At 40.2% G+C, this 26,385-nt stretch overlaps 1 protein-coding gene across 12 annotated transcripts; it reads right to left on the minus strand.

Annotated features, from left to right (window-relative positions):
* Window positions 1–138: 138 nt before the first annotated feature.
* Window positions 139–26,385, minus strand: OTUD4 (OTU deubiquitinase 4). 12 transcript variants are annotated; one of them, XM_054296086.1, is made up of 22 exons: window positions 25,941–26,378; window positions 24,322–24,405; window positions 21,392–21,442; window positions 21,040–21,086; window positions 19,256–19,328; window positions 18,716–18,797; window positions 18,344–18,488; window positions 16,413–16,470; window positions 15,909–16,026; window positions 15,616–15,680; window positions 13,855–13,955; window positions 12,313–12,437; window positions 12,016–12,196; window positions 11,079–11,247; window positions 10,157–10,277; window positions 8,450–8,505; window positions 7,745–7,903; window positions 7,107–7,245; window positions 6,023–6,102; window positions 5,833–5,929; window positions 5,099–5,139; window positions 139–3,461 (listed from the first exon to the last, which is right to left on the minus strand). In XM_054296086.1, exons 1-22 carry the CDS (start codon window positions 26,103–26,105, stop codon window positions 2,247–2,249), a joined length of 3,372 nt encoding a protein of 1,123 aa, XP_054152061.1. In that variant the 5' UTR covers window positions 26,106–26,378; the 3' UTR covers window positions 139–2,246. The 12 variants fall into 12 exon arrangements, with proteins under 12 accessions (XP_054152061.1, XP_054152060.1, XP_054152062.1 ...); XM_054296085.1 differs by having other exon boundaries at window positions 5,833–5,947; XM_054296087.1 differs by having other exon boundaries at window positions 5,833–6,102; window positions 7,745–7,792.

Genomic DNA, 26,385 nt, shown 5'->3' on the forward strand with positions numbered 1-26,385 from the left:
GGAGTTGTGCAATCTTCTCTGAATCAGTTGTGATAAGGATAAGGCAAAGATGTGGTTCAGCTGTGTGTCACGCAGCTGAATATTACATGTATTAACAGGAGGATCCTGCAATTAAAACATCTTGCCACAGGCCAGTCTACTACTACTCCTTCAGCAAGAGAGGAAACCAGACTTACTTGATCAGCCCTGGAGAAAATACACCTACACCTTCCAGTCCTTCACTGTCCTAGAATCACAAGGCAGTGTAGGCCCAGGTGAAAGAAGTTGTTTTTTAAATGCAAATTCTAAAAGCATATCCCTCCCAGTTACTGCCATGCCTCTCTTCCCCAGTGTTTCCCAACAGATTTCTGTGAGGAAGTGTTCCTAGCTTCATTCTTGCAACAAAGCTTGTGATGAACTACCTGCTCTAGGACAGAATGATTCGTTCAGTGACTGCTGCACAAATTTGGGGTAGAGCTAGAGTTTCAAATTCACCAGTAAACGCAACATGCAGCCCTCGTTATGATTTTGAAAGGAGTTAAAATAAACAGAGAATCTCAATGGTAACAACAGTTAAATGCTTCAGTGCTTGCTTCGTTCTCCACCTGAAAAAGTGAAGATTGCCTCTTTTGAAATCCTGAATGGAAAAGTATTTAGATTTAAAAAAGAAAAACCAAAAAGCCTCCAGCATGACCCCTAAGAACAAAAACTCCAAATTGAGTTTATGGTTGCTTTTTGTTCGCTGCCTGCCATATGCTGGTCATCATTCTACTGCTTACTACAACTGGCCCTGTAAGAACAACATTTCATTTCATGCCATTGCAACAGGTTTAAATACATATAATTTAGAAAGCAAGTGAAAAGACAAAACATTTATTTTAATTAGGGTTTTATACATAGCATGCATCTGAAAACAAACTCTTTATCATGTAACTATCACTCTGGTATCTGCACCAAGGGTGTACAATCTCAGACACAATGAATGGGTACCGTCACCTACACTACTGTATACAGAGATATAAAAATATACACAACAGTTCAATTTTACAGAGCAACAGAGCTGAGTGAATACTGTGCACACTGCACTCTCCGAGCCTGGACAGCTGAACATCCAGGCTGCAAAGGCAACAGGAACACTGCAGAGATCGTAAGTGGGCTCAGAAGAAACAGCATCAGAACTCTGACACAGTGTAAAAATATAAGGCAGAAGCCACTTTCTTCTGAATTGTAGGGAAGAGCAGAGCACACTGAGACTCTCCATTCTTGCTTTTAAAAGTAGTTCCAGCAAGGAGTTGTACATGCAAAACATCAACAGTGCAACAACAAAAGAATACTGAACAGTAGCTCAATCATACAAACTTAAAAAAATGTAACATGTACTTTATGCATCTCCTCACAAAATATCTAGGATTTGTCAGTGCATTAGTGTTAAAGTGGCATTAAAAAAACTTCTGCTATTATAACAGATGCAGAATTATTTTGGAAATGCATAGCATCTACATTTTTATTGTCTTTGTAATTATTCAGTTGGCATAGGCACCATTCTAGTCACACCAGCATTAAGAAGGATTCGTGGTGGAAACAGCCATTCTTATCAGTTCATACACAGGTATTCTTGACCGCTTGTCTTGATTTTGATTTCAACAAATAAATGCTTTTTAAAATTCAAAAATATACCCTATGATTATGAAAAGAACTATATACAACATACCTAAGACACAGGGTTAGCTGGCTGCCATACGTGTAACACACAAGAGAAACATTCAAGTTTGACAGATACTTTTTTCTTTTTGAGATGAAAGGCCTTTGGGTTGGAAGCATATCAGAGACAACAGTGCAGTAGGCTGAGAATTCCTTTAGCTCAGTTCAGAACTAAGGCATTGTATGATAAAATATACATTTATATTTGGTGCAATGTTACTGTCAATTTTAGAATCTAGATCACATCAAATGCTGTCATTTGTCACTCTAGTAAACGCACATACCCATTTTCTATCACAAACGGAAACCTTTGTGGGGAAAAAAATTATCAAACACTAAACCTAATTTTTTTCCTAATTTGACATTGAAGAAAAACTGCTAAGCCAAACAAATTCTAGAATCCCCCCCCGAAAACCCTATGGTAGGACTTTACATCCTCCTAAGTCTTTACTTGCCAAAAATTAGCCCAAAATTAAACATCATTGAACTTCACTAAAAAGAAATTAGGATTTTAAACTGCTACTTCAAATTACTTTTTGCTTAAATTTTCCAATTATCCACTCATTTTACGCTTGCTGCCCTCTCTGATTATCTCCCAGTGCTGCCCTTCTCCTGTCGTTCCTATATGGCTGCCCTCTAAAGTTTCTCTGATACTGGTAGCCGTCATCTCTGCTTCTGCTGGGTGGTCCTTTCCAGGCCTCCTCGTTTCTTTGGAACTGGTATCCTCCCCTGCTGGAATAACCCCTGTCAGGTCTGGGCCTTCTGCCTCCTCCGTAAGTCTGGTTATAGAACTGCTTGGACCTGCCGCTCCTCAGCATGTCGGAAACCTCCGTGTCGTCCTCAGAGCTCTCCTCCCTCGTTCTCTGGGCCCTGCTGTCCAGCTGCGCGTTCCCAGCGCCCTTGGACTCTCTCCCTTTAGCAGGCCTCTCCTTCCGGCCGGGAGTGCCGGCTTTCAGTTCGTTTTTGGGAGGTTCTGCCAGCAGTGCCTGCGTGCTGGGCCCTGCCGTCGGCCTCTCCGGGCCCTGCGTCTGCGGAGGGCGATGCTGCTGCCCGGCTGCTTTCTGCTTAGGAGCAGCAGGACAGGTTTGCTCCAGCTGAGGTGCCCTGGCCGAAGTGTCTTTTGGGGTCCCTGCAGCAGCCACTGGGAATGGGACGGTATTGGAGCCACTGTTGGTCTTCTGGAGCTGCTCTGCACAGTTCACTCCAGGAACTGGAGGGCTGCACTCTTTGCCCACGTACATGCTGGCAGAGGTGCCAGCTGCTGCCTCTTTGTCCTCAGGAGACAAGACAACGTTAGGTCTCGCTACTGAATTCTCAATGAAACCCTGAACTGGGTACCCATACCAGAAGTGAGGAAAGAAAGGAGGCGCTATTGGAACAGCTCCTAGGAAGTGATTGTGTCCAAAGGGAGGCTGCGGGAACATATTTTTCCCTCTCAGGGACTCCTCGTAGTTGGCATGAAGAGCCTGCGCTGGATTCTCCGGTTCGACACAGACCTGTCCTTGACTTTCCGTCACCTGAGCTGAAGGTATGATCAGAGGCAGTGATGGAGATCTGTCAACCTGTGGAATCTGACCATTGGACCTGGCCTCGGTCTGGACAAAGTGCCTGTTTGGTCGTGCAGTGTCGTTTTCGTTCTGAGCTGGAGCAGCCTCCTGGAACCAGGGGTTGTGCGGATACACAGGAAGGGACACGTTTGGGTACATTCTACAAGCAGCTAAATAGGCCTGGTGCAGGGGGTACAGGTAAGAATGGGGTGCCCACATGGGACAACTGTATGCCTGCAAGACAGCAGGGAAGAAAAAAGATTTCAATCAGTTATTTGGTCTTTTGAATGTTCAGAGAGACATAAAAGCACATCAGTCATTTACCATTTCAAAACAATATAGGAGATAAAGAAAAAGAATTTTCTTTACAGTGACTGCCCTCCATTCTAAATCATATGACTCTAGGATGGTGTTCTTATTTTTTGTTTTCCTTCCAAATGCAGTTGAAATGGGCAACAGTTATGACCAGTAAGAAAACTTAGTATCCATTTCTATATGGTTAAAGACATAAAGCTTGACTTAGTAAGTCACACTCTAGCTATGTTTTTGAAGAGAAACATTTCAAACTCATTTTCCAGAATCACACTTACTAATTGGCAATTTCTTCTAGACCTCACTTTGCAAAGGCCACTACACTGAAGTTGTCCTTTCCCTTTTCTCCACCTCCACATCAATGAACTGGACTCTGTAGAGACAGTTCCTGGAGCAAACCATCCTGGAAAGCCTATGCAGACCTCCTCTGCAGGAGCCCCTTCCCTCTCAATGGGCAGGGGAAGGGTGAGGGCAGGGCAGGGTCTGGAGCAGAGCAGCAGACAGACAATGCAGAGGGCATCTCCTGGGCCTGCTGTGCCCTGTGACACCAGCAGAGCAGCACTGGTCCAGTTCCAGCAGCACTAGAACGTGGGCTGGGACCAGCAGATGGTGCTGAAGCACCAAACGACAGGCAAGAACCTCAATAATCCACAGCAGCAGTAAGGAGAGTCCCAAGCATGTCATCTTAGGAAACTCAGGCTGTTTGAATGCAATGGAGTGACAACTTGCCAATTAACGACTTATGGATCTCCTATTAAGCACAGAGACTTCTATTAGGCAGAGGAATCAAACTGACATTGGAAACTGTGCTGAATATTCCCTTTCCATGCCCAGACACAAAACAATATCGTTGCTATGGCCAAAGTCCCATGAAATAAGCCCAAGAGCTCTCAGCACCTTGCCTGACAGGAGTAAGAAGGTAAAAAAGGAACATTATTTTGTGCAGAAGGGAGAAAGAAAGCAAACAACTTTGCCTTGCCAAGCAATGGAAAATGTTGGGTTTTGGCTAAGCCTCTTCCCCAGCCTCACCACAGATGTGCACCACATTTACACATACACACTACGATAATTACTCAAAGGATAGAATACTATCATCATTAACCTGAGCAAAAAGAACAGACATGCAGGGTGCTTAAGGGAGTGGCCCCAGGGAAAGATTTTGGGATCTGCACCGCAGTGGCTTTGCCAGTACACAGCCATGGTTGAAGTCCGAGGGCATTTTCTCATTCCCTATATGTGCCATCCAAAAGAACCATCTTCACATTCACAATTTATCTGTGACTTTGTAAAGCACAATTTGCTGGCTATGCAGCCACAGTTGGAAGCCAGGTCTCACTATGCTACTGATATGAATTTGAATTCTGCTGACTTGAAGTGCACTGTGGACAACTGCTGGAATCCCAGTTAAGAGAACACAAAATAAGGAAGTATTTCAATCTGAAAGATGGACTTGAAATGTACACCTGCAGCAACAAATTTTCTGCACTCTGAGTGCCAACAATTATTCACAAGCGGTTTTTGTAACAAAAATGAAAACATAAGGAAGTTTGAAGAGTTACCTTCACACCAAGATTGAAGAAAAATCTAAGAATATTCTTATCTAAAAAAAAAAGGAAGAATATTTATAAGGACTTAAAATATTTCATCTGATACAAAAACTTCATGAAGTTCCATTTCAGTAGAGAACACCAATATTAAGTTACTACTTGCATGTCTTCAATTGATTAAGTTGGGGTTTTTTGCCACAGTGAGGTATCTAGAACACAACAGCAGTTTAAATTTCAGTTTTAACAGTTTGTGAACTTCTAGTTGTTAAAGAAACCCTTCACTAAACAAACACCACTGTGCAGTCAGACATGAGATGTTCTTTATGGACATACCTTGCATTCATAGTATGCTAAAACCTGTATTTTCCCAGGTCAGTAAGGAAATGCTCAACAGCTTCCAAGCTTTTACAAGACATGAGCAAACCTATTACTCTGACAGGAGCACTTCTCCAAAGATAATTCTTTACATGCACAAAACCTCAAGTTATGATGGGGCAAGCTAAGAGCTACAAAGTGATCCTACCAGATTTCCAGGTGTAACCACTTGAAACAGTCACAGTGTTGGCAATACAAACTAAAGAGTTACAACTCTGTTCAATATTCCCTCCCACATCTTAAATCATGGAATGACAACTATTGGATCTTTGGACAAAGAACGACAACAGGACCAAAAAAAATTGTGTTTATCTACATTTTAAGAAAAGAAGACCTATTAGAAAAAATGGTGTCAAATTCAGACTTCTCACCTTTAGGTAAGTCATCCCCAGTACTGCACAGGGAGTAAGGAGGTGCAACAGCTCTTTCTCCCTTTTCATTAAAAGGGAATCCTGGGTAGAGCGGATCCTGGTAGGGATTCAGAGTCTGAGGCAAAGGCATTAAAGGCTGGTTAACTGCTTGTAGCCACACAGGAACTCCAGCACCTGAAGCAGATGTTACCTGAGCCTGTGATACAATAGAGTCAGGTCCCGTGGCTGGTCCTGGCATCAGTGAAGAAGCAGGTATTTGGGTTGGAATACCTAGAGGGAAAAAATCCCAAAACAGATACATATATATGTACAAAAGAGAACAGGTATCAATGCATATCTATAGATATGTACATATAGATAAATAATCACAAACCAAAAGACATCAGAAAAGCAGGATTCAAAATGCAGAGAATAGTTTTCAGAAAGATTGAAACAATTTAGCTAAGCTTTCCAGAAATTGCTAAACTGATCTCATGTTTCTTTTTAAAAATTATGAATGCCAGAAGGAAATAGGAAGGAGGAAAAAATGGGTGAACTGAAACTTTCATGTGAATCCCTGAAGTTCTCATTCTGACTAGTCATTTAGAGTCAACTCTGAATCTGAGCTTAGATCAACTGGGCTGCACATCTTCTGTCACAGACACGGTCAAGTGAGATAGGATTGTGACTGTCTCATGTGAACAAAGCAGGCTGATCTGAAAGCTGGTTCTTGTACAGAAGGAGCAGTGTGAGAGAAAATGCAGCACCTGGTCTAATGAGCACTACTGATTCTAACTCACAGACCACAAGATAGGCACAGCACACCAAAACCCATTACACTGGCTTTGCAGCTCAGGTCCAAATGGATCTCATTAGTTTCAGACATACAAGTCCCAAGCTGAGTCCTCAGGAGTAAACCAAGGAGCCTGCTGTTACATGGGATACAGAGCACAAACACTCACCAGGTTTCAACATGCTGACAATATGTTCTACCTTAAGCAGATCCTCAAAACTCAATGCTATCCCACTCAAGAGGAAAAAAGGCCAATGAAGTACACAACCCTCTTGTACCTTTCAGGTTGGGAGTCAAACAAACTGTACATACAGGCAATCAAAGATGTGTTAAAACTCTCACTAGCTTTCAGCAGTGAGAAACTACATTCCTATGAATGCCTGCCTTTGGAATGTGAAATTATACAAGACACTGTCTCCTGGGTCTATCTTCAACTTAGTAAGAGAGTTAAAGTATTTTCCAGGGTTAGTAATTTCTGATTTATGTTAGTATGTCTGCAAACCTGCTGGTCCATATGTTGCTGGCTCACTTGGCCAAGCTGGCACAATGGCTGGTACAGAAGGCACTGCTGGAGGTAAATGCACCTCAGAGAAGACTGGAGAGGGTGTCGGAGTTACGCTGGGCAAGCACTCAGTCAGGTTCTGGAAAAACAAACAAATCTGAATCCCGTCATGGCTGGTGACCCTGACGAACTCACAGCCTTATCTGGACTAGCACCACACCCACAGGGAAGTACTAACTAGGAACATACCCAAAGAGACCTGAGCTGCATCACTGTGTGCAGATCTCTGAGCTCTGTCCAGCCATGCCTGTACCACAGAGCCATCAGTGCTAGAACCACCTCCTCAAGCTTTACATTTAAGTATCTCCCACCCAAAATAAAAGCCACCCTCACAAGCAATTACCAATAACCTCAGAGAAACCTGAGAAGGAAAAGCTAAAGAACTTAAATTTCTACCTTGGTAGAAAGATATGAAATAACCCCTCTCTCAGAAAATAACAGATTTACTTTTCTATCAGGGGCTGTCCTCTTACAATCTATATGCTGGACATAACAGATTCCTAACTGTAAATATGAAATTTCAGCATTATCACCATAGAAATGACTGTGTAATTAAAAGCCAGTATTGTGATACATACGTGGCTGTGATGGAGCTCCCCTTTGTCTGAAGTCTCCTGACTGGAAAACTTTGAAATCAAACAAACATTTCTTACTTGCTCAGCAAGAATCGGAGAATCTGTTTTTACTTGTTCCAAAGGAGATGAAGCTTTTGGATAACTCTCATCTTGACTATTCTTCTAAAGCAAAGTTAGAAACAACATACACAGCTAGTCTAATAGTAAGATTAACTTTACAAAGAGTTATTCACAAACAGTAAACCACACTCCATACAAAGTGGGCTAAGCACCCATCACATATTATACTAGTGTGACATTTTGCTCATTGAAAGGACAGCAAAGGTTAAAAGCCAACAAGAGGCCATAAATCTTCGCTGAACTTCAGAGCTCATGGTCTGTTAGCACAATAGCTATTAGCAAACATCAAATCTTCTGTGGTCCCATTATACTGGAAGTACAGACTGTACTAAGCAATTACAAATCCAGATTTGTAAGTGCTCTCAATAGCCCAGGTTTGAGGACTCTGATTGCAGAGAAAGACTAAGTATAGGTTACAGGGCTGAGGAAAGCTGACAGAAATACAAGCCTCCAGCCTTAGGAGTATTTCACTAAAAGCTGTAAAGCAGCAGCAGCAATCACAGCTCTAAAGGCAGCTATTGCTCTGCTAATCATGTACCAGAGAAGCAATAACATTAAAAAAAAATTTGGTCTTTTCTTTAAGATTACCTCAGATGAATTTGGCTCAAGCTTCTGACTTAAGTGGATCTGCCTGGAATTTGACTCTGCAACACCAAGACATAACCTAGTAAATGAACCATTACACCACTTATGGCTATCAAAACTTAAGCCAGTTAGTTTGTCTTTCCAAAATTAAACTTTCAAAACTAAACCTATACCTTAGTATATAACCACTTCAGAAAACTTAAATTTCTATTTTTACCAAAGATCAAAGCATCCTAAAACAAACAGTTATTTGGATAGTAACAGAGCAGCTACTTCAATCTGGGTTCTGCAACTCTACAGGAGTTCTTTAGTGATGTTTGGAAACCATTTCAGTGATGCTTGGGGAAAGCAGGAATGAAATGCAGCTGTCCCTTTAAATATATTCATCCTAAAGTGCTCCTAATGAAACCAAAGTTTGTACTTTTCTTAAAGGGAAAGTGCTCTGATTGGCATTTTCATATTGAAGTGCTAAGATAAAAGAAGCTCAAAGTCTTGTCTACTTTTGACTGATTAAAAAAAAAATTTAGAATGTTGCAGTGGATTAAAAGATCAAAAAAAGTTTTCAGACTGCTGCACAAAGTTTCATTCCTCAAGCACCAGCAAACACTTTGGTGGGGAAGACAGTTAAAAAACAGTTGTGACATAATAGGATCCTAACAAGCTCTTCACGTTCTGGCTTATGTTCAGACCTGGCTATCACTGCTTGTCAATCAAACTCATGCCCAGATTATTCAGTAGTAGATATAGACTTTTTAAAATCTTGTTATATACTCTGTCACAACTAGACAGCAGTATAAATGGAAACAGCATTGATTTTGAGAATTACTGCCAAATTCCCAAGCAGCAATAGAAATCCCTAAACACTCAGAAGGAAGCATACTTGATTCCCATAGGATTGTTAACCTAGTTTCACAAGAGGCAATGCAAATGTGAGTGTCACAAAAAGCAGAGAAAGCTGGACATGCTATGCCCTTCAGCCAAATTCATCATGACAGTGGAGTCTTTACTTTCTCTCCAGCTTTCTCTACGTGAACATTTCTTAAAAAATGTGAACGTTCCTTAAAAAATTCCTTTGCAATTAGCAGAGATTTACTAACTACCTCCTCCTGGCACCTACAGCTTTCTTCTATTACTGCCATGTTCCACTTCCTCACAGAGGAGGAAAAGCTTTAAGTCCATGAAGAGAAGCTGAAGTGTTGTAACCGACTGGGGGGAGAGAGAAAACCCAAACAAAATTTTGACCATGTGACAGAGCTTTTTACTGTAAACAGGTTTGTTTTTCCAACCCTTCTGTACCCTTCTTCTCCACCTCCTGTACCAAGGTATGCTAATTCTTAACCATGCCACAGTAAATGCTTTTACCTGCTTCATAAATTACTCTTAAGGCTCTTCCCACTGGCACTTTCTGCCACACACTCTAGAATTTCAAAAGGACCTAATTTAGGGTAGCTTTGACAAGTCTTAGTTTTTCTCATTTCTATTCCCATTTACTACAAAAATTCCAGCCAGGAGTCTACTCTCTCAGCCACATTCACAAAGCAGGGAAATGTACTTTCTTCACAAACCACACCCTTGCTACCCTCCAGCCCAGTTTAGTTTGGCATTGCTACTTAGAATAACTTTCCCTTCATTGCCTAAATAGATGCCCCATCTTGAATAAATTCAATTGCTGGTAACAAAACCAAGCAAATAAAACCCATTTAGTTTTACCTTTCTCCTTCTGCTCTTCCACCTCTGCTGTCCACTTGCTGTTTCTTCTTTCACTATTGGAGAACTTTTTCTGGTTTACATTATCCACAGTTTGTGTAGCAGCCTGACAGACTAACTGGTTCTGAAGAAGTTGACAAAAGCAGAAATATCACTTCATGTAATCAGTCCAGTGACACTTTACCATCATCTGCTATGATACTATTATGCCTTCATGACAAATAATGTTTATGTCTGTAATAGGCAGAAAGAGGAAGGGGGGAGTCTCTGCAGGACACTGAGCCATTCACCTCCTCTTTCACATTCACTGCTACGTTTTGCCAAGTGCCCTTTAAGAGCATTTGTGTCACTAGCTGACGTGACAAAATCTGTTTCACTCAAACAATAAATCACATCCTCCTCCTGCAGGTGAGCAAATACAGCAAACTGTTACTGCCCAAGAGAGAGCAACCTCTGTCTTTCACTAGGAGAAAGACTGAAGCCTTTCTTCCCAGCCTTCTTGTTTGTTTGCCCTAAGATTTACACCCAAAAAGCCCCACACATCTCTAGAACAAACCTATGTGGAGAGTAGCTCTTTACCCATAGGATCTGCTCGCTTCCCTGGATGTACTGGGACTCCCACCCACTTCCATTAAAATTGCATCAGTAGAATGATCTCTCCAAAATCCTACAAATACAGATGCTCACGTGTCTCCCATATTTACACACCTAAAGCACTGTGTGGTGGACACAAATTATTATATACTAGGTGTATTTTCTTATCTTTAACATATAAAGCATTGTAGATACCTGTGCTTCTAATTACAAAGCAAGTGCAAAACAACTAATATCCCTCATTTCTGAATTGCAGCGCGACTCAAGGACAGCAAACCAACGGCTAATGAAAGGTTCACAGGCAAGGTTAATGACAAGGAATGCAGCATACATTGCAAAGAGCAGGAAAAGCTTGTTCATCCCTCTGCTGGATCTCGTAGAGGGAGCGGGACTCCTCGATGGCCTGCTTCTCCCTGCGCTCCTCGGGGGACAGCCCAAAGTAGTGACAGTCCCTGCCGCCGTGGTGGCTCAGCTCCTCGCCGCGCTCGCGCTCCGCCTTCCTGCGCAGGGAAACAGAGAGCATCACTCGCACCCAGAAACTGCAGCAAACCAACACTAACCCCTGCCTCAGGAGAAAGGAAGATGCAAGTATGGAAATAGAAACTGCTGCAGCAGCTCAAGGAATCAAAATGCACTACCAACAAATGCAGGCAAAACACTCTTTTAATACTCCTTTCAAATGTTAAGTCAGAACACAAAGCAGTCCCCTATGACAGGTTCAGCAGAAGCTGAGGGAAGATCTTAGCCATGCCCAAGAAGCACCTGCAGCATTATTTCAGCCCCAACCAAAACAAAAAACCCCACCCCACACAACCAAATCCATCAAATCCACAACCCACAACAACAACCTCAAACATTTTTTTGCCCCAGGTAGGGCAAAGATGATGCTGATCTAAAGAGCAACTTGGCACCCTGTATGAGATCAGGCAGAGCTACTCAACCACCACAAAAGCTCAGTGCTTTAATGGACCTTTCGAGAAAAACAATTACAACATAACCCACACTAACATCTACTTTCCAAGAAAAAAAATGTGGCTTTGTAGGCAGTTTCTGCCATGCACAAAAAAAAAAAAAATTATTTTTCCCGTGCTTGTGTGTATTCTTAAGGACTTGGGACATGTGTATTCTTAAGGACTTGGGACACTTCCTAAGCATTCAATGGCAATGTAATTCAGAAGAGTATGCTGGAAGCACCTGAAGCAGATACCAGGGCTTGCAGAAGCTCAGCTAAGAGCTCAAGCCAGGGAAGATGCTGTTTGCAGGTTTACCTTGCAGACTGGGAAGGATTCCTGCCCGGAGCTTTCTGCTCAGTTGAGGTCTGATGAGGTTGGGGCCCAGAACACAAGAACTGGTGCTGCCTGGTTCCCACAGTATGCTGAAGTCGAGGAGGTAGTGCTGACTGGGGTTTGATTGACTTGCTCTGATTCTTTGGCCCTCTGCACTCTGCATCTGTGATAACAACGTGAAAACAGGTAAGACTTTTGTTTTAATCATACTTTTAAGCTCTTTGGGACAAAACATCTGACAAAGGAGGTTCTGCCACACAAAGACAGGTACAGTCCTACCAGGCTGAGCATTCTGCCCCCATGTTGGGTAAAACTTTTTTATCTTCTTCCCTGGCACAGTGTTCCAGCCCTCCATAGGAGAGGTCTGTGGAAGAGGTTTAAGGCTCTTCAGTGAGACAGCATGCCTACAAAACAAGGAATTATGGAGGGAATAATATCTTAAAAGACCAGACTGGGGCTTGCATAAATTAATACCACACGTTCACTAATACTGACAGATCTTTCCATTTTTGAGAACATTGTTTTCAAAGTTCTTTGCCTTTATGACTACACTCAAGCAATGTGTAGAACAGCAAACCCTTTTTTATTCCTTTTTACATGAAACTAGCAAGTTGACACAAACTTAGTAAAGAATGATCAGCCATTTGTGAAGTGCCTGCAGGGCAGACAGAAAAAGAGAATGATCCCAAAAAGCAATATAATTAGGTAAAAGCAATATACTTAGATAAATTTATTACCAATGTTGCAATAGGTGCCAAGATTAAAAGATGTTACATTGATGGTGTATATCCCAGAACAATTACTGCCTTTTTAATTGGGGATGCTAGAGATGGTCCAAGCAACTGTTTGCATTATTTGAAAGGTTATTTATTTATATATTTATTCTATAGTAATATAATAGTATAGTATATACTGTAGCCTACTATATAGTAATATAGTAATATAATATATAACTATAATGTAATATATTCTATATTAATAGAATAATGTAAATATATAGCTAGCATAATATATTCATTATATATTTACTTCATTCAAACAGGTTAAATTCCAATTCAAAAAGGATTCAAACTGCAAGATAATCTTCAGATCATCATAATTATTTTTTTAGTGACCAAATGAGATTAATGGGCATCCTTCCCATTTACCTTGATTGAAAGTGTTTCCTCTTCCCAAACTACAATCAGTGTCGGGTTTTTTGACCCATACATCACAGGACTTATAGCAGAGCTCAAGATGTCTCAAACTGCTCTCTCCCTGCCCCCTCCCCACCAAAACACATCAACAAACAAAAAACCCCACCCCACACAACCAAAAGCATCAAATCCACAGCCCACAACAACAACTTCAAACACTTTTTTGCCCCAGGTAGGGCAAAGATGATGCTGATCTAAAGAGCAACTTGGCACCCTGTATGAGATCAGGCAGAGCTACTCAACCACCAGAGGAGCTCTAATGGATCTTTCAATATGAAAAGCTTGTCACAAATCCAGCATCTAATTATTAAGTCCAAGCAACACCTTATTAGCCTGCTGTCAATCTGTTTAGGAATGAATCTTGTGCACAAAAATTAAAATACTATTGATGTAATTACTATTCTACTCTACAAATAATACCCAGACTACTTGGCACTATAGAAAGAAGTACGAAATTATAATCAATTTTTCCTTGTTTAAATAGTATGATGCTTTCTTAACAAATCTGTGGTAGTACTGCTCCAAGCAAAGAAACAGATACATTTCAGGGGCTGAAGTTAACTCTGAACCAAAGTAATGCTTTCTTCACTTTGTTGCTCCCTTCCAAAAGAGATTAAGCACTCACTTTGCTCCAAGCTCTTCTACAAATACAACAACAGGCCCATTCTCTGAACAAACTTCTTGAATATGGGCATTATAAAATTTCCCATTATGGTCTAAGCGCACCTGCAAAGAACAAGAGCAAGAAAAAAAAGTGGATTAGCTCCACAGACAACTGTGAGAGGAGCTAGCTCTTTAAAATATAAACAATAAGAAACAGAAATTTTCCTCTGGGCAACAGAAGACCTAAAAAATACACATCACGGTTCAATAAATGAATCAAAAGCCAATCTTCAACCCCTATTGCTTCTTCAAAACAAAATAAAAATACTATTAAAACAAACACACACACACAACACTAAACAAACAGCCCACAAACAGCTTGCTGAGGAACCCTACTTAATGAAATATGCTTTTCAAAACCACATGAGAAAGTTAAAAGCAATCAGTGCAGCCAGGCTTTTCAGCTTTACTGAAAACACTCTCTCTCACAATAAAACTCAAAGCTTTTCCCTATTAAAATCCACTTCACTTCAGTGAAATGTAGTCTAATTAGGAACATAATGAACATCAATTACTTCAGGAGTTACTCTTCAGAAGGTTTTTATAAGAACAATCAAAAAAAGTGCTATAGACATGATCATAGTGTTAGTTGTCTGACTGACATTCTATGTTCTAAAAACTCTTCTGTTGTATAAAAAATAAATTCCTTAATGTTTCACTACAGTATTTGGCTTTAAAGTTGTATTTATTTGGTCAACTCTAATTTTCACTATTCACTTCATGTTTTCCTGCCATGTTTTTATACTATATATTTACTGTCTTGCCACATACACAGAAATTTTGACAGATAGAGTATGTAATTACCAGAGTGTTTTCTCCTAATAATATCTGTAAATAAATACCACACAAGACAGCCTTAGGGTCTTAAATGCACATTTTAAGCCTGTACTAAGAAGCAATAAATAATCAACTCAGCATTAGGTTGGTTTGGTTTGGGAGCCAGGGTGTTTGAGGCCTTGTGGCTTTGTGGAGTATTTTGTGGCTGGGGTTTTTTTTAGGCTTGGAGATGTGTTTTCCCTGCAGTTTAGTCACTATGGTTGATTCCATCACACAAATAAAAAAGTACAAACTGAAAGAGCCCCTGTGCTGTATGATTAACCCAACTGAATATTTTGTCATTAATATTAATAACTGTAATAGATGGTCAAATGCCCTAGAAAGGGAACATGTTCAGCTGAGTACCACCAGTTTAATTAACACACTTAAGGAGACTAATCTACAAATTCATAATTTAATGGCAAACCTTGATTGTTCTTAAGCAGCAACACTTAATACAAATCTTAATAGAATTTGAAGACCAATTGTGTAACACACTTGCAACACCCTGAGAAGAAGTGCCCAAAACTTCAGGATCTGCAGTAATTAAAGCAAGCTGTACTTCATTACTGGGAAGTGCTGAGATTTTTATCAAAGTTAATATACACAGAGCAATCACTATTTCCAGTGTCAAACCAACACATGGACATACAGTTCCATGCTTAATGTTAAGGCTTCTCTCAGAGTTAACCTTGTGATTTTTTTAATGCAAAATTGCACTGATCAGTTGTACACCACGCTGTAAGTCATGAACACTGCCAACAATTAAAGGACAAGTACATCCTCAGCTGAAGACACAAGCTAAAAGTATTTATAAAGTAGCAATATCAAAATACTTAACAAAGAGGGAAAATTGACATCTTGAGCAAAATGTTGTGTCTATAAACTACAATTCAATGTCACTTACTTTACATTTATCTCCAATGGAGTATTGCATGCCAGCAGCAATAGAAAAATCTTGTTTTTGCTGATCTGGAAATAGAGAAGCAGTAATATACTGTTAGTCTAAATATAGCAAAAGGATTACTTTCCTGATGCAGTAAAAATGCAAACCAGGTGTTCAGGCCCCCAAATCTGCCCAGTGACCCATGTGAGGAAAACCAAACTAAAAACCCAAAGTGCCACTTGCATCAGTTCTTCAGGAGGGCTTCACTTCCCACAGCTGCAAAAGCTGCAGCTTTGAAGTATTGTGTTACTCACCCCATCTGGATCGGAGCCAAACATCGTATTCAATGTTTCTGTAAACCAAGGGATCAAGTGATTTCAGAACCTTTTTAGGCAACACCAGCGAGGTGGGACTCCCATTGCTCTCAAGGTGCTGCATGGAACAGAACAAAGTGCTGAAAGGTCAACTACACACACATGTCCAGCTTGGCATATTTCAGTCACAGGGCTCAAGCCTTGTACTGACACACAGAAATGCTGAAAATATATAGAGCATAAAGAGCTTTGAAAAAAATAACTAAACTGTGTTCTTTTAACCATGTCAGAACAAATCTAAGAACTAAGCAGCACTAAAAAAGGACACTTACCCACCTCTGAGCACATCAAAAATACCCATTACTTTCCAAAGAAACAGACAGTTTTTAGGATATTACATGTTAGGAAAGCTATTAACTCAAGAGTCTCTCATGAACATTAAATACCAAAAATATAGCCGAGTACAAGTTATTGGAAAGAAAATAAATCCCAATGGATAAATACCTTGTTGCCAGAAAGAGACTTCATGCCATTCATATCACTAACTGTTGTAGCTTTACTTCTGCAATAGGACAGAGGCAAGTTATGTTTTCATAATGAGCTACAGCATTACTAAGCCCTGAAAATCAGGTAAGACATCTAAAGAGGATAAAAAAGTGACACCACCATTCTCTACATATTTTCCTGACAATAAGCATATCACAGAATATCTTCATCTCTTGAAGTGAAAAAGCTGCCTAAAACAGAAACTATAGCTTTCTTTGATAATGAAGTAAGATTTTGGGTTTAAGTACAAATTTTAGGAAGTCTATCTTATGTGTGCTTTGCTGTCACTTAGGGGAAAAAAAAAGCAAGGGGTGGAAGGCCAGGGAAACAAAAGTCCTCTTAAAATTTTTGCAACTACATGAGGAAAACCTTGCAAACGCAGACATTTAAAAAACCCCTCAAAACCAAAACCTACTCTGTTAGTTAACTTCCATCAGGCATTCTAATTTACTCTTATTTTCTACACCTGACATCACCAGAAAAAAACTTTCCACTGAGAAAGTTCCAAGTATTTTTCCTACAACAGTTGTAGGCAACTGTCAGCATTAACTTCTCCCAAAACTACTGCACTTAATAACAACATAATTGAAAAGTTTATATTTATAAAATGAAAAGAATCTTCTGGAAAACTGGCTTATGAAACATGCTGAAGTCAACTTCAGGATAAGCAAAAGATTTAGGACTTCATGAACTCAGCAAAGTGTCTGTAATTTGTGTTAACTGGGTCAAGAGTCACATACACACACGCCAGCCCCTGCATTATAGGACATGTGGTTTAAATCAAAAACATTGAGTTCCACAGTCTCCAGTGAGCACATGACCTTATTTCCAAAGGTGCTAAGGAGGTTAGCAGGATATTTTCTTAGGAATCCCAAAGATACAGAGTAAGGCTACTACATTTGGATCCCAGGAAAGCTCCAAGAACAGAAAGGAATAAAGATTTCCATTAGCTGACATTTAGCTATAATAATTGTTTCCTCAGGCAGAAATATTTTGTATTTTAATTGGCAACATTCCCTAGTATTTTTTTTCCAGACACAAAAATAAGCTAATCCCTCTCCCAGAACTTTTTCTTTTTAACTTGTGATGATTTCCATTATCCTCCTTTCTGTTGTTTTCAACCTGTGGGAGAAACCATCTCCCAAAAGCTCAAAGAACTTCTGCTGCCACATGCCACACAGCAGAGCCCTAGGGAAGGACTGCCACAATCAGTAGGAGGGGATGTGATCCACTGATGCAGCACCAACTCTGCAGTTTCAGTGGAATTTCACACAAGCCAGAGTTAAGGATCTTATTAAACAGAAGAAAAACTGCCAACATGTAAGATTGCAAAAATGGCACTGTGAAGGACTGACTGTGCAAAAGGAGTCAGGTGAAAATCTCAAAGCTTGCTAAAGCATCCAGCAAAAAGAATATAAACCCAGATCAAACTGGAGGAAGCTGTAAGTGTATGCCTCCATCAGCTTCACCTCAAGCAGGTATTCCAGCCCCCAGATGTGGAAGGCACACAAGTTGGATCAGATTCCTGTAACTCTACTCAGCTGCAGAGTAAGCCAAGTCATTCTCAGAGACACTGGCACCCTGACAGCTCTCCCACGGAATTCTGCTACTCTAAACAGGAAGAGGCACATGTTGCAATGGCAAGAATCCATTTATGTAAAGAGACTCAAAGCTAGACTGCAGGAAGAACAGAGGAAGGCCAGAAGCCTGTCCTTAGGTAAGTGAAGATATATATTGCATTCTTTCACACTTCTAACCCTACCTCTTCCTGCTTCTTTTCTTAGTAATTTTAAATGTTTTCAACCCTGACTATTGGATTCTACTACCCACCAGAAATTCAGAAAATTCATTTAGTGCGTGTTCACAGGCAACTTTTCAGTTTCATTTACCTGCAGTTGTCATCCTCCGAATCCGAAGCAGACACCTCACTGCTCCCATTACTTTCCTCTGCCACACCAACAGCACTAAGTTCTGCCATGATTTTCTTTACATCCATATCAAACACTTTCTCATAGAGCAACTCATACAGCAGAGCTGGGGAAGAGAAGGAGAAAGTGAAAGAGCAAAATCAGTTACCAGCTGAATCAGTTCTCATTCCACCATTTCAGATGGTAATCATACACTGACAACTCAAACTGAAAACCAAGCCACTGAAAATGACTACAATAAACTTCCAAACAAAGCCTTTTCCTGAAACCTAACAATGATAGCTTCAATATTTTTGGTAAAAAGATGTTTTTAACTAACAGCTTGATACTTACACTGGCACAGAGCAGCCTTCTCTGCATACTCTATGGGATACACAATATCATAGTGGTTTCCATTTGAGAAGCACAGCAATACCTATTAAAAAAATCACACAGATATTTCAGGCATCTCTATTATTCATAAGTACTACCTTTAAATTCAATTTAAGGCACCCATGTGCTTTGTTATCTTTCAGGATCTCAATGTGTCAATAAAACAATGAAAATGTTTGGTGGATGTCCTTTAAACCAAACAGAATTTGAACAAAAGCCCAAAAAGATTTACGACAGAGATTAGTGCCTGAAAATTGATTTTTACAGAATTTTATATTAGTAGGAAGATATGCCACACCCTAAATACCTCACATTTATTTAAAAAGAAGATTGACAGCACAACTGCCTTAAACATGTACAAAATAAACAGCTAAAATTGAATTCTCAGAACTTCTCATTGTGTTGAATAATGAAAGTCACACACAACTACTTGCTGTTTATAAAGTAGTCTTACTTCAGCCTGTCACAATAGCCATGACTTTTATTTTTTTTTCCTTTTACCTTATCAGAAAAGCCATTTTCAGTTACACGTGAAGGAGAAGCATTTGGCTCCTGGTATATTATGAAATCTTTCCTGGAAAAAAAAAAAGTAACAGTGAAGAATTTATTTTAAAAGTAGTATCAATCAAAATTTGAGCACTGAAGTCAAATTTAAAGGAGATACATAACCAGAGAAAACACCTAGTGGTTTCTCTGCTATAATTAATCTCTATTGTGATTTTAAACTTAAATATTTTCTCTCTTTCCCTTTCATCCATAATTTTCTCTTAGAATTTGAAGGAGGTGACAGGCTGCTAAGCAAAGAACTCTTTCTCACATAGGCAAAAATCTTATCAGTCATGCAAAATAATTGAGTATATTAACAGTTTCTGGATTAAAAAAAAAATTTTACAACTACTCAGAAAAAAGCAATTCTGAAAGGAAAAGAAGACCCACCCACTTCAGGGAGCAAAGCAAATTTACTAGATAACCAAGCTATATTTGTGAGAGGTCTGAGGAGTGAAAGGGAAATCAAACCTATTTGTACTGAATTTCTATTCTATGCCTGAAAAGTCTGAAAGTCACTTACTGGAACAGAACAGGAAATTCTTACTTCCCCTAAGTCTGCCAGCACACAGGAGAAGGAGCAGCTCTTTCCCCCTACCTCCACCACTATTCCTACTTTCCCTGAGACTCTAAATTGCCTTTTCAGTAGAAGCCTGTCTTCCCAAAACAAGCTCAGCAATAATTACTCCAGTATGCTCACCTCTGCAGTGAAATACTTGATAAGAGCTGCATCTGTGCCACAAAACCTCCTGATGCTTTCAATGGATATTTTTAAAACCCACTGTTATTAACCAGGATTTGTCTCTTTTCATTTATCAGCTGTGGCCCTGGATACCAGTGTGGCACGACTGCAAAATAAACTGCTCCTGCTTATGAGAATACATTTCTCATGGCCAGAAATACAACAGGTCATGACCATCCAGTTTCTGATCTGATTAAGCATCCAGTTCTGCTGACTTAAATTGAGTTATATCCCTCCACAACCTGGCTCAGTGTAACCACCAGCCCTTCTCACTAAGCCTCTTGAGCCAAGCTTTGCTCTGACTTTCAGCTCAGTCCTCCCCCATCCACGCAGGACACGCAATTCTGAGCTGGCCCCTTCACCTCACAAATGCAAAGACAGATTTCCATACAGTTTCCCACATGTAGCACTTAAAGTGCCCAAAGGTAGTATTTAACTAGTCTGATTCTTTCCTCTTATCAGCTGTCTCATCAATAGACAAAGCCATTAATTTACAGTAAACATTTTGAAATTCTGAATTTTTAATGAGTTTATAAACAGCAGACAGTGAAGATGCTGTGGATTACTCACTCCCTTGCACAATAATTAGAAAGCAGTTATAGATACTCAGAATATTGTTTCTCACTACTTTGTGAAGAAAGATTTAGTATATAGGAAATGGGTACAGCTCACATATGAGCAATAGGGTTAGTACTAAAACCTTGGTGAGTAACAGGAAGAAAAGCAATCTTCACAGAAAAACCAGGATATTGAAATTAACAAAGTAATAACTGTATGAGATTACTCACATCTGGCTGTGCAGGTGAGATACATGGCATCATTGCAAACTCACTTTTCTATTTTTATTTAATCTATTGACAGCTGCAATTCTCAAATATATTTATAATTTTACAGATTATGGTATGGTATAACATAATTCTATCTTTGCTGTTCCAACTGATTTACTAACAAAACAACAGAAATTATCTCAGCAAAACATATTGAAACATTTTCTTACTTGTACATAAGAGAAAGGGCACTTATTTCTACTTGTCCAACCCATTCCTGTATTGAAAGCAAAAGAAAATTAAGTTCAAACAAACACACAATTATACCTCCTCATAAGCAGATCAAGAGATGCAAGAAATCATTGTTGAAAATAAATATATGAACATTGAATCTGTTCAGCAAGCCATAAAAACACAATTCCCCAAATCATTTTACAGTAGAGAGTACATACATAAAACTATATATTCATGTAATTCAAAGACCTAAGTTCAATCAAAAACACTTCAGAGGAAAAAAAATCCAATTAGCCATCAACTTCAACAAAAGTACTTGCTTTCTATCATAAATCAGGTCTAACTTACCTGTGGATTTTCCAAACTTTTTAAATAGTCTTCAAATGGCCCCTCTATGAACTGTATTAAAAAAAAAAGAAAAAACAACCATCAGTAATTAGTGATTTTGAATAGTGCAGCATATGGAATCCCCAACCTGTGACCCACTGTACCAATGGGAATGTACCACTGGAAATGGAAGTCTCCCCTGCCCTCACAAAGCTCACAATGTAAATATAAAGGGGTGTAGAGATGAAGGAATAAACAGCCAAACACACAGGTCTGCCTTGCAGAAAATAACCACATAAACAGCTGTAAAATAAACCAAACAAAACCCCCCAAAAAAGAAACTCCAATGGGGAATCTGGAAGAAAGCAGAGATGATGTGATGTAGATGTTTATGGGCAATTCATCTAAGGCATGCAGAGCATCACTGAAGAGAGAATTGTGGACTTGAACTCCAACATCTTGTTAAATAAACAGCAATAGACAACCAGGAACAGGAGTCCCATTTCTGCAGTACAGAAGCAGTGGTAAGATCTAGTACAGCCACTTTTTCCTCTGTTCTGTATCACCTCAAACTGCTTTTACTTTCAGCAAAGGATGCAAACAACCAGGCTGCACTTCAAGTGCCAGCCCAAGAAAGTGATCCTTCAACTGCACTCCCCACCACACATGAGGAGGCCAAATTCACATCTAACATCTGCCAAGAGCAGAGACACAAAGATGCTGCAGTAGCTGAGACATCTTAACTGCTGAGACATCCTAACTGCAAAGTGTTTCAGCCACACAGGCCACAGAGAGGCTGCTTTTAAAAATTGCTCTTTAGTCTCTATCTGCTTGATTTACCTGAAATAAAGATGCACAGAGGTGCAAACCAAGAAGGAAATCTCTCAATGAACTTGAGCTACAAGCTGGATGGCCTCTACCCACAGTGATTAAGAAACAAGAAAGTAAGGAGAACTGAGTGGAGGAGTGAGACTAAAAGTTCTGTTTTAGCCATCTGGAAGTAAGAAGAACTAACCAGCCTGGCCCAAAGTTTTAATTTAGATAGAAACAATCAGGTGTGAAGTTAAAAAAGGTGGATCAGCCAAATATGATCACAGACAGCAGTTACTTTTTGTGTCAAAATTAAATGACATGAAGATAATGCACAGAGGAAGAAAGGAAGGACACCAGGAAGTTCCCATGGGAAACTGAAGAGTTAAGAGAATGAATGTAACACAGCAGCAATTCAAGATAACACTGCAAGAAAGGCTGAGGATGGAAATGAAGATGGTGGCTACACTCCTGAAATCTTGGTTATAACAGCATCAGTGGAAAGAAAGACACAAATTTAAGCTGAAATTATAACAACAGGCAGAGTAAAGGAACTCCAGGAAGCACCACCATGTCAATAGAGCATAACTACTGAGGAGGCAGCAAGTAAACAGCTGAACCACGAGATTAGGGAAAGAGGCATTTGCTGTTTATGCTGTTTGAGTTTTTTAAAGAGAGATAACTGGTATATTTCAGGCACAAAACACAAAGCAGAGTGAGAGACAGAGGCAGCAAAGGAGATCAGCAGAGCTGAAGCAAGGTACCCGCGGGAGGAAGAACACTGGGAAATGAGAACAAATATGAAACACCTACTCTCACAAGAAACTTTTAAAAAGGAGACTTTTCAAAAGGACAGCAAAAATGGAGAGGGGACAGGTCATATCTGGGGATAATGTCTGAGAGGGAAAAAAGAACACTGGGACCAGGAGTTCGGATGAAAGAGACCAAAACAATACTAAAACTGTACTAAAACCAGCTAGGGCTAATAAAGCAGTGATGGTCAACAGCAATATGGGTAATAACACATATTTAAGAGTCAAAAAGGGCATGGAATTTCAAAACACTACACAATGGAAAAAGAGAACAGAAGTAGAGAAGCAGATATTGGAATGAGCGGGGTAATTCTGGAAAGAAAGGGATTAAAAAGTCAGCAGTGAAAAAATGAAGTAAAAAGAGAGACATACAAGAGTTAGAAACGACCAGAAGGAGTCAAGTCAGAGCAGCATTGTCCCAGAGAGATCTGCTGTATTTTATATCATTAATTTCTGGTAACTTCCACATTTATGTGATCACTCACATGAGAGCTGAGGGTACTATGTCAGAAATTACAGCACAAAGACACACCCTTACTCCTGCTTTCCTTCTCTTCCCTATGCCAGTGCATACCTAAAACAGTCTTTGTATTTTGGGTCTGGCTAAATTTAGAACAGAAAAATAGAGTAATAATGTTCTAGTAGCAAATCCTTACACATATTCACTCCCCTTCTGTCTGTCCTGGAAATCAGGTAACAGTACATACACTAGAACCCATACAAACAGAAGCATCAGTATTGATTAATGATCTTTTAAAAGGAAGGGAAAAAAGGGATTTGTAATGTTACACCAACAGCACTGACCAAGTATAATGAATATCAAAATATTTTACATCCATGGTTGATGAAAAGCTTAGTTACAGATGCTTAGGGGGAAAAAAAACTACAGTGGCAATGCATAATAAACTGCAGACCCTGAAAAAAAATTCACTAATCTGATCAGTCAAATCCCTTATATACTGGAAAAGCTATTAATTAGCACAACAAGAACATTTTACAACTTTTATTAAAGTAGGCATTAGACCAAACTAAAATCCCAATTATAGTAGCTTCACTATAGACTACTGAAGATTAAGTTTGCTTCTCTTTCCTCATGAGCATTAAAAACTTCTCCCACACCACATCACTCCAGTCCAAGGAATACATAAGTCTCTCCAGGCTTATGAAAATGAGTTACTACCACATATGTGCTAATTAACTTAAACAGCACCAACTGGCATTTAGCTATGATGAATACTGCCTCAAACACAGGGAAGTGCAGAATATACCAAAGTGGAAGGAATAAAGTAACTTTTTTTAAATGCTGGCAAAGAAAACAAAAATACTTACTGCTTCAAATTTCTCCCTATTCTTCCGAAGATAGTCTACACAAGCCATCCTAACATCAATGTGCCGAGACTGAGAGTGCAACACCTGCAAAGGGAACAAGACAACAAGGTGACATTGGATCGCAGGAGTTTTGATGACAGGCCACAAATAATTAATGACTGCTGTCTAAATACAGGCTTGGAAATACTCTAGTTTTATTTTTAAGAATATTTCATATGCATACTCATTCAGCAGCAACATCTTCAGGCAAGTCAAACCTCAATTACTTAATGAAAAATTAAATAACTGCAGAATTCACAGGTTTGCTAAATTCAAACCTTCAATTTTATGAGGATTTACGAAGCAAATGAATAGCATTTATTGTTAACCTTTAACTGCCTCCTTTGTAAAGGGCTTCAGTTAACTGAAGGAAGTTACAGCAGGAATGGATGAGGAAGCCACCTACCAACATGCATGCATTCATTCAAACAAAATCCAAGCAAGTCTCACAGCACATGTTTACCTTCCCTTCAAGAGGCCTGTTGGCCAAACACTTTTCTGGAAGCCAGGAATTCAGTTCCCTAAATACAACACCTGCATTCTACCTCCTGTTCAAATCTTTACTGGAAAACTATTACTTTCATCACATTTTAAAAGTTATCTCAGTACAACGTAGGGAAGCCCCAGACAATTTAAGTTGCAGCGTTTCTTGCAGTCCTTACAAACGACCCTGAAAATAAACTACTTCCAAATTCAGTTTTTCTGAATGAAGAGTACAAAAATGAGACCAAATTTGTAGATAAACACTTAATAACTCTGAATTAAAGACCTTACTTTCTTAGAGGTCATTTCCAATCTAAATGATTCCATAATAAGAATGGGATGTTAAAACATGACAGCTGAAAAAAAGTTCTATCCAACACTGAAGTGTGAAAGAAACTTCTATGTATTAATGAAAAAGTCAGAATAGCAATATATATTGTATATATATCTAGTCCCTTGAGATAAAAAAACCACCCACTTCCAATACATAGTATTTGCTTGCTTGAACTTATCAATTCAGTGGGGAAAGGAATTTTATTAAAAAAGTGATCTGTGTATAATTAGCACAGGAATCTGGGTTCCCACAATCAGAAGCACCAGAGCTCCCACTGCTGTTTGCTTGTACTTAAGACAAGATGACGCTGTCGCTTTTTTCCTTTAACACTAACACTGAAATGGGGGAGGGGAATTCAACAGGAAGAACAGAAAATAAATTACTCACTTTCCCTAATTTTACAGCCAAGCAATTAACAAAACTAAGAACGTGGCTTTTCAGCTTTAAATTCCTTTTCCTGGACAATCTCATACCCAGCAGCTGTATTTCGATGTTGAGATCTTACACTGAAAAAAGCTCTGAGGAGGCGGTGGAAGGTCAAAAACAGATAAGGATTTCTTGGTGGCAGGAGGCAGCTGAACACACAGAACTTCTCTCACCTCGCAAGGTGGAAATTATTTTTAAAAAGTCACGTTTTTCACCGGCACACGACCGCATAACCTTAACCTATACCTGTCTGCGTTTTAACACTAATTACCACCCACTAATGAGATCCACTTCCCATGCCTTCGTGAGAAGGAGCTTTGTTTATGTAACCGGTTACCTGTTCGGCCACAGCCCTGAAAAGGCAGGAGCCATCCTTGGCCACCTTCTTCCTGTACAAGCCCTGAGATCGCAGGTAGCGGTCCATGGACGTGTCCCCGGGGGCGTCCCTGCCGCTGCCGGGCTGGCTCTGCTCCCCTCCGCCGGCCCTGCCCGCCGCATCCATGTTCACCGAGGAGCCCGCCGCACCCCTCCTAGTCCCACATGGCGAGGAGCGGCCGCGGCGCGGCTCCGGGGCCGGGCGCAGGTGCAGCGGCCGGAGCGGGGGGCAGCGCTGCGGGAGCGGCAGCGGGAGCGGCAGGAAGAGCAGCAGCCGGCTTCACGTTGTCCACTCGCATGTGGGGAGCGCGGGCACAAGCGGCAAAGTTTCCTGCGCAGCCCGGACTCGCAGCTCCGTCACCGCCGCGCAGGGCCGGGGGCAGCTCCGGCGGGTCCCGGCGCCGGGG

Source organism: Melozone crissalis, unplaced genomic scaffold, assembly GCF_028551555.1.
Source record: "Melozone crissalis strain CALT ecotype California unplaced genomic scaffold, PUWL_Pcris_2 ptg000006l_1, whole genome shotgun sequence".
NCBI lineage: Eukaryota > Metazoa > Chordata > Aves > Passeriformes > Passerellidae > Melozone > Melozone crissalis.